We start from the raw sequence: 9,387 nt of genomic DNA, 5'->3' as shown, positions 1-9,387 counted from the left end.
ACCTTTTCAAATGTAAAAAATGATTTATATTTATACTTTTTATTTATTTATTTATTTTTATTAAATATTTTTATTTTTTTACTTCACTGTTGGGGGGCTTCGGGGAAATATCAGGAGTCTAAACAGACCCCTGATATTTTTTTTTAAAACAGAAAAAGAGATTGAGGACACAGAGCCCTCAATCTCGTTTTCTGCATCCCCTGTTATAAATGAACAGGATCTGTCACCCGATAATTAACTTGAATGGGTGATAGCTGCCGCTTGTTAATGGAAGATTTGGATTTGCAAGTTCTTATAGCAGGAATTCCAAATGGCAACGAATTGTTAGGTGTGAATGAGGGCTAAATCTCAACAAAAAATAATAATGTTGCTGCAACTGTGGCCTGTTCTTGTTTCTGCCACTATATGCTTAAGGGTACAGGAGAGCATGTGACCTCCTCCCATGATGCAGTGCTTCGGCCTAGTGGCCAATCATTGGACCTGTCACATGGTACTGTCATCATTGCCCAACACTGGGTATTTTATGGTGGCTGTGACCCTGGAAGGAAGGTGTGTAGCACTGTAAGGTGGTAGGGGCCCTATCACTTTGCCCTACATGGGCACCCTTTAAATTAGTGATGCACAGATACCAGTGCAGATACTTGGCATTTTCACGAGAACTACCAGGGTTGCAGCGGTTGCAGCTGTGACTGGGCTCTGGTGCTCCACCACTATCCTGAAATCATTAGTCTGTATTGTTTCAGAAAAACTGTCACTTGACAATAAAAAAAGTAAAAATAATTGGTATCTGTGAGTACTTGGACAGGTATCGGTACTTGTACTTGGTCTGGAAAAAATGGTATCAGTGCATTCCTCATATATATGTATAGAAAACAAATCATGCATTAAAACAGGGATGCACAAATCCCAGGAGCCCCGTAGCCAAGTGACAGCTGCCTCCTAACTTTTGAGTTTTTCTCTAGTCTACTCTTGGAGCTGGAAAAGTATCTGTACTTGTACCTGCACCAAGTATGGTACCTGGTATCTGAACATCCCTAGTTTAAATTTAAGGGTTAAATATGCTAACTGCATATTTAATTCTTCTTTTTTCCCCATAAAGGATAACTGTACATAACAAACTATGCAGGGCTGCAGTAGACATCCATTATCCTGTCAAACTATAAATAAACAATTATATATTTTTTTTTTTAAAAGACAGTATAAAAATTGAGCACTTGCAGATGTACCAAATTATGTAACTAAGTGTAAATATTGCTGTCATTACAAAGTAGTTATATTTATAAACTGAAGCTAGCCTGCAGGAAAAAGTATTTTGTTGATCCATATAGATCAATATACTTGATGAAATGGAAGATGCTGTCCATAGCATCTTCTAACGCTCAACTCTCATACTTTTGAACTACACTACTGTAGAAGATAAAATTATGCATCTGATTTGTTGATAAAATGGAACTCCACCTAGTTGTATTTCTTTTTTTTTGCTTGGGATAGGAATATATCCTCTGCAAGGTGCTCAGTGCTGTCTGTGTCACCATTAAGGAAATTTGAGTGAAGGGAAGTCTCACCAGTGGGGGCCCAGACACCTGTAAAAACCTGACAGAGGTTTCTGACACTTCTGGTTGTTTTGTGCTAAAGTTACCGTACTTTACTTTTTCTTTACACCAGTTTTATTCAAACATTTTAGAATCTCCAAAGCATTTGTTGCATAGATATCTATATGGAATCAGGTGGGATATTGTATTAACACTCCAAGTGTGATTCAGAACTATCAGAATTGTAATTGCTTTTGGGCACGTTTTACCAGCCATGCTACTAAATAAATATATAAACAAATACAATATTTTGCATTATGTAGGTAGGATTTATTAGACTGATATTACATTCAGTGGTTTTGTATGCAATTCTGCCATTTATATGCCATTCTGCAATTTATACCAACATAATAATCATGATTTGTAAACAAGTGCATCTCTCTTTCTTTTTCAGATCTCCCTTTGCATTTGAATGCTGCCATGTTTGAATCAAATGGTCATTGTGGATATGTGCTAAAGCCACCTGTACTATGGGACAAGGGCTGTCCAATGTATCAGTTATTCTCCCCCCTGGACCGAGATTTAGAAAGCATGGAACCAGCAATATATTCCTTATCTGTAAGAAAAATAACATATTTCTTGGAGCATCCAGGTGGCAGTCACCACCGCTTCCTTCTCTTTTCCTTTTTTTTTTCTCTCTCTCTTCTCTAACTCCCACTCCTGCTACTCCTTTCTGCTCAACCTCCTCTACACATTTCTCCCCTTTCTCTTTTCCCCTTTTTTGGGAAAGTTTACTGTTGCAAACTTAGTTTTGTTGCCCCTGTAGTCCTAACATACCAGTTCTACAGTAAACCGTTTGATACCAGTTCTACAGTAAATCCCTTTCCCTCTCTCCCTTCCCTTTCCCTCTTATTCTTTTATGGCGTTGTTTATTGCCTACGGTCTAGGCGACACACTGATTTTACTAATTGTTACAACTTGTGTATTTTATACTTGGAAACATTTCCTAAAACATATTGAAATGGAAAAATAACATTCTTTTAAGTTATATACAGTATGTGAAAAGTATACACTGTCAGTGTTCCAAGTGCTGAAATTGTTGTCATGCTTCTGTAGTAGAACACACCTGTAACTAAAAAATGTATTCCAAACTCTTCACACACAGTTTAGGCTACTCTAATCAGTACTATTAATCTGTGAAATGATCCCACTTATTGCTTAGAAGAGTAATATATATGGGCAGGAAATACTGTTCGGTTTTACAATGCATGAATCCGTAGAGCCCCACTCTAGAGAAAACGTATTCTTTTAGTTTTGAATGGAGTGGATAACGGTTAGAACCATTGTCATATTTATTGCTGTTTTTTTTGCTCTTGCTGTGTGGTCACTTGAGTGGTGTTCTTTAAAAATATGTTCTTTGCAATTCTATTCTTAATCACCACTAAATGAGGTGACGGTATCCCAAACTAGTTCATTGGCTCTCAGTTAAAGCTTTCTAAGGTCTCAAAATCCATATTTATATCAACTGTCTTGCTTAGGGAGGGACCAGGATCACATAGAAACAAAACCAAATTTTCTGGACAGAGATACGGTTTCACTGACCTCTCAGCCTAAGACTTAATTTCTATCAGTCAATGGATCCTTTCATAAAGTAGATGACATTTCTTTAGGAAAATCAATCAAAGTGAATAAGAATGAATTGCATGGTTACTATGAAATATGTGTCTATGGCAAAGCTTTACAAATCATTGTGAAGAGACTTACTGTCTGGGTTGTGTAAATTACCTTCATTGTGCTTTAAATCTAAAAGTGTACTTGTCTTTTAGATTGTCTCAGGACAGAATGTCTGTCCAAGCAACAGTACAGGAAGTCCTTGTATCGAGATTGATGTGCTTGGTATGCCTGTGGACAGCTGTCATTTCCGAACTAAACCCATCCATCGCAATACTTTAAACCCTATGTGGAATGAGCAGTTTATGTTCCGCGTTTACTTTGAAGATCTTGTGTTTTTGCGGTTTGCCGTAGTTGAGAATAACAGCTCGGCTGTAACTGCCCAGAGAATTATTCCTCTTAAAGTCTTAAAGAGAGGTAATTTCTTGTTATGATCATTTGTTTTGCATGCAACACAGCTTTGCTTCCAAGGAACTGACAGCATTTGAATTATCAATAATTTTACATAATAGATTATGAGCATGGTCTTTGTTGGCGATCTTTTATACATCTGTTACAGGCCTAAAATTTTGTGCAATATGTTTTGCTTCCAAACAAGAAAAAGCAGATACAGAGAAATAGCTTTGTACCCAACATACTTGTCCGTTGGTTGTGCTTGTGCATTGAGTACTCCTTTTAACCTAAACATTCACAAATAATGAGTGAAAAGACATTTTTAAAGTATTTTTAAAAAAAAAAACCATTGTCACATTTACTGAAGGATTTGCTGGGGTTGTTTTTTTATAATGATGATAGACATAAAAGACCTATCTCCATCTAATCCAGCCTACCAAAATACATAAAGCAAATCTAAAATCAGAAATGAATGGGGGGTTTTTTGTTCTTTTTTAATCAGATAATATTTATTACGTTTTTCTTTTAAACAGACAATATAAAAGAAAAATATATAACAACAAATATAACATAAATACAGAAACAACCAAAACCAATAACACCAAAAAAGAAAAAAAAAACGGAAACCCCACATCCACCATATGCACATATCGATAAAACAATATCCAGGAACTAACTCATTTTGGTCAAATCACCTAGGCATCTTATAAACATTTACAATGCTGATGTAAGTCAAAAAGAAGCATAGAGACTTGGACCTGGATTAGTCAAATTATATCTTGAGCTCACATATACGACCCTCATATGTCTGAATAATAATAATAACATGAAAAAATTCTAGAATGCCCTGAATGTGTACGATAGTGTAGCCATCTGGACCAACGTAAAAAAAATAATCTTCACCAATCCCTCTATATTGATAGGTAATGTGTTCAAACATAAATTTTATCTAACTCAGAGGGATGAATGGTGGATATCCATTTCCTTGCCACCAGTCTCCTAGCGGTAATTAAGGCTCTGTGTATAGCCAATTTACAATAGCCAAGGGATATAAAAAATTTCAAGTATGCAGACTCTAGGTGTGTTATCTAACAATATACCGAAGACAGAATGCATACCCTTAAGCACTGCACCCCAATATTGGACCAATGTAGGACATCTCCACAATAAATGTATCAGGGATCCTTGGCGAAAATCACATTTTGGTCAAGAAGGGTCAGTCCCGACCCCTGTTTTGAACAGGAACTTAGGGGTACGATAGGTCCTGTGCAAAATATATAGTTGGGTAAGTCTATGAGACGTAGAAATTAATGTTTACTTGATTTGACTGGACTTCAGAAATAGCCCATATCCACTATTAAAGTAATTACTGTTGTAAATGTTTTTTTTTCTGTCTTCATTAAAGGATACAGACACTTACAGCTTCATAATCTACACAATGAGACTTTGGAAATCTCCACTTTATTTATTAACAGCAGGAGAATGGAAGAAATTCCTACTGGCAGTGCTTTGCCTGCCTCTTTGGTAAGTGATCCTAAATATTTAAACAGGATAACTGAAATACATAATTGTTTAACAAAATATCTTTTGTCTTTTTTTTTGCTATAATATAAATATTGAAGCTGATCCCTGTTTTAAATACGTAATATAAATACACAGCAGGGAAGAGATCACTTGAATCTGAGTTTTTAAATCTGTTTTCTGGTTAAGCAAATAATATCTCTCTATACCCAATCCCATCCTCAATCCCTTTTTTCTGTGAGCCTTTTAGTGTTTGTTATATTGTACAGAGCTGGGTAAAAAAAATTGTTGGCAAACAGTGGCTGCAGTTAATCAGCTGCAATCACTGTTCAATCACATTTGTAGGTGCTGGTTGTCAGAATACAGTAGCAGGCAGGGGAAGATTCCTCCATCCATGCCATTTACCCTGGATGGTGGAATCTGTAGATTCCTCTCTTTTAGCTTGCTGGGCTAGAGAGAGAAGCCTAACAGTATATGGCCAGTTTAAGGCACCTACACTGCTGCCTGTTCCTTAGCTGGCTCCAGCTTAATGACAATATTCTGTATCTGGAGAGATCCCACAGCAGTGCAACATCTTGATTATGCAGTAGCCCAAAACTAGGAACAGGGTATGGATTTCAGGTCCTGCCCAACCTTTCTCTAATCCAGACACCACTATCAAATATAACAAATGTTTCCAGCCACAAAGGAAAATGTACATCTCTGGATCCTGACCTTATAGGATAAAATTGTTGAGTGAATGTGTCTCTGATCTGCAATTTCTCCACTTACGTTCTCACACTACATTTCTGCTGTTCTAACCTTACGGTGGCCATACACTAGCAGTTTTTTGGCCTAATGAGAAAAATTGCTTGATTCCCCAATTCATGCTAAACATGCCCAGCAGGGCTCTTGTATTCTGACAGCTGATGCCTGTAGCTTTCAGAATAACCGAACAGTGACTGCAGCTTATTGGCTTCAGTCACTGTTTAGCTGTAAAATTTTGGCCCGGCTCCATGGAGTGGTGCCGACATGGCCACCCACAGTTTGAATTCCATCCTGCTGACTTGGGCAAAATTCAATCTGTATGGTCAGCTCCTTTTTTTTTTTGTCTGTCCCATAGGGGACATTTCCATTTATTTTCTGGCCCAAAGATGCAACAAGGAAGTGAAATTAAATCTCTACAAAGTGAGGAAAATTCCATCTTAGACGGTGGTCACTGGAGCATGTGTTCCCATTGAAAGATTTTCCTTCTATTCCTGTTACAGCAACACCAGGATTTCTCACCAAGGATTTCCACTCCTGCTTGAGAAATAGGATCGTGTACAGGGGTGTACATTTAGAGTCCATCAGTGTCTTATTGTTCATTGCTTAAGCCCTGATGAAGGGGAATTCCTGACCCCCAAAATGCATTGGCTGTGTTCTTGTTAACATTTGTGAATTCAATAAAGGTTTTTTTGACTCTTGAAATGATTACCTGATACTTTTTTTTCAGTCTTCATTCACATGGATTTTTAATTCTGAGCATCTTCTAACTCTGGTGACCTACCCGCCCACCCTTCCATGGAACTGAGCCAGCAGGTCCAAATATTGCTCCTATTCGCCAAGAGAAAGTTTGTTGGGCAATGACTCACCCCCACTCACACTTGGAAGCAATAAAAACGTCACTACCCAATCCTCCACTTACAAAAAAAAGTTTTGGTTACACATATACTTGTAAGAACCATCTTTATTTTCTGATAGCGATCAATCAGACTGTACCCTAAACTGAAAATGACAGGAGCTGAAAGCCTGAATCTGATTGCTTGTTCTCCAGAAATAAAGGCAGTTCCCATTTAGGACACTTTGTATCTTCAGTCACTTCCTTCTCTTGCACTTCATGTAAATAGAGTTCCCATACCCCTGGATGGTAAGGTTATTTGGGAGAGGCAATCTGTTCTTGTGTCTTGTTGTCTGAAATTTTCATGTAGATTACAATATACTTAATTTAGTGTTAGTCTACGTAGGCATCAAAAAGAAGTGCTGGTAGCATATTCCTAACAGCAGCTGAGCGTTCCTCAGATACCTAGACGTAAAGAATGTGTTGAGCTATTCCACAGGCACTCAGCAAAGCATTTACTTTGCCGCATAGTGTGAGGAATGGTGTCTGCTGCATCTGACAGGCATTGACACTTCACAACCTGTTCCTGTCAATTGCTTACCCCAGTGGGCCCCCGCCAGAAGAACATAAAGCGATATAAAATTTTCAAAGAAGCATACAAAACTAAAGATTCAATCATTTATTAGTACCATATGCCAGTGACATTACAAAGTACAGTTATTCAGAGCTATATATATTCTACAGAACAGCATGCTCTAATTTGGCTTTGTTTTGAATCCTGACTGTTATACGCAGACATTTTACTTTTCTACTGATCTATGTTACGTTACTAGCTCTGGTGCAGAGGTCTACTGTCATGATACAGCATGGTGTATATACCGTATAAAGCATGAAAACACAAGAATTTTTGTTATCCATACCAACAAAATTCCAGCTCCTGATTTTCTATAACAGATTATACAATGAAAGACCTGTTTAGTTGCTATGTACAACATAGATGTTTTTCTTTCCTTCTGTATAAATCAAACCAATTTTGTTTTCCTTGTGTTTTGAAGTTGTGGTCTCTACGAGAATATCGCAATGGATTTTGTGAACTCCATTGCCATTACTCATGGCTCCGAAGACTGTAGCGAGAATGTGGAAATGTGTTTAGTTGGTTAGCTGCTTGTAAACAGAAAAAATCCATCTGTCACAAGGAATAATATTCTCTGCTATGACCATTGTTTACTTTACAAATGAGGCCATACTTTGAAGTGGTCATGGATAAACTGATATGTGAATTCATTTTCCGGGGAGGGCAGCAAAATATACAAAGTATGTGATGCCATACTTATAGCCACACAGGTTAGGGAATATTTGAAAAAGTCCGGCTCTTCTTTTGATTAAGAAACAAATAAACCTTCTGGTTAAAAAGTCAATCCAGCCAAAACAGATATTTCAGATTGTTGTAGATACTGGAGAAGATAAACCAGATGGCAATTTCTAATATCTTAAAGGACTCTGTTGGTATGATATGTTCATATTACATAACTACTAGCATTCCTTATTGGAATTTGGACTGAAAATAAACCACATTCCCTGAAGGGTCAAACCACACGTAAGTTAAGGCCATGTTCCATTCAGTTTAATGGCAGGACAGTCCTGAGTAATGTAGGACTAATACACTAGAGCGAGCATGTACATATTGAAAAAAAAGTATAGAATTCTAGATGTAAACCTGGCACATCATACACACACCATTCTAAGGTCTCAAGCATGGCAATAATTACATGGCAACAAGACGAAAGGCAGCCACACTTTTATAGCAAATGATACTTATGAAAACACATAATGTTTTCACATACACGACAACAAAATCATTTGACACTGATATTGGATGAACTATTATAAATTAACATTGGCAGTGTCAAACTGATATGGAACTCTTTTGCTGTGGACCACTTTTTTTACACCTACAGTATATTTTCTGAAAGCAGAGGGCATAATGAATTAAAAGATGGTAGTGTGGCAATTTTTTAAGTTGCACAATATTTGCGCAAATATTGATTTCCGTAAAAAAAAAAACGAGATCATTAAACTTAGTCATATTGCACACAAACACAATAAAATCTCATTTTTTTGGTAAAATTTTTTTTTAATATATTAAGCCTTACAATTGGTTGTGTCCGCAAAAGGGCAAAAAACTACGATGACTAAAACTGTACATAGGTGATGCTTTTAAAAAATCTTTACAGCTTGTTAGTTTAGAGTTAATCATAAATGATTGCCCTAGAATTATTCCTCTGGCATGTGTGTAGACACTCCATATGTGTTATGAAATTGCAGCTTACATACGCGCATTTTATGTGCTCATATTTATATGTACAGTATGTGCCTGCATGGGGGGGTCCTTTAAATTTTTTGTAATTACATTTTATCATTTTTAAACTAACTTTTTTTTATTCTGCATAACTTTATTACTTTCACAAACAAGAGCCCTATGTGATATTTTGCAGGTGACAGGTACTCTTTATGGAGACCTCTGATGTTTTCTTTCTAAGCAGATCAGGGACAGAGAATCTCCAATCTGATTCTTACCTAGCCACTATTGGCCAAGGTTTGACAGCTGTGAACCCGGAAGTACTCTGAGCTGAGTATGTTCCCTGATATCCCCCCCCCCCCCCCTCTTCTCCCCTTCTCTTCACGTTTTTT

General features: G+C 37.2%; 1 protein-coding gene across 1 annotated transcript in view; it reads left to right on the top strand.

Moving 5' to 3' along the window:
* The window catches only part of PLCE1 (phospholipase C epsilon 1), a 197,364-nt gene that overhangs the window by 172,742 nt on the left and 15,235 nt on the right, over window positions 1-9,387 (top strand). Inside the window, exons 26-28 of the mRNA XM_018562672.1 lie at window positions 1,987-2,150; window positions 3,359-3,620; window positions 5,002-5,120. Coding sequence (XP_018418174.1) covers window positions 1,987-2,150; window positions 3,359-3,620; window positions 5,002-5,120 — 545 coding nt within the window. The remainder of the gene's footprint in view (window positions 1-1,986; window positions 2,151-3,358; window positions 3,621-5,001; window positions 5,121-9,387) is intronic.

This window comes from Nanorana parkeri, unplaced genomic scaffold, assembly GCF_000935625.1.
Source record: "Nanorana parkeri isolate BGI_ZX_2015 unplaced genomic scaffold, ASM93562v1 scaffold590, whole genome shotgun sequence".
In the NCBI taxonomy this organism is placed as follows: Eukaryota; Metazoa; Chordata; class Amphibia; order Anura; family Dicroglossidae; genus Nanorana; species Nanorana parkeri.
Note: the sequence above shows the minus strand (reverse complement) of the source record. Positions and strands in the feature narration are given on the sequence as shown.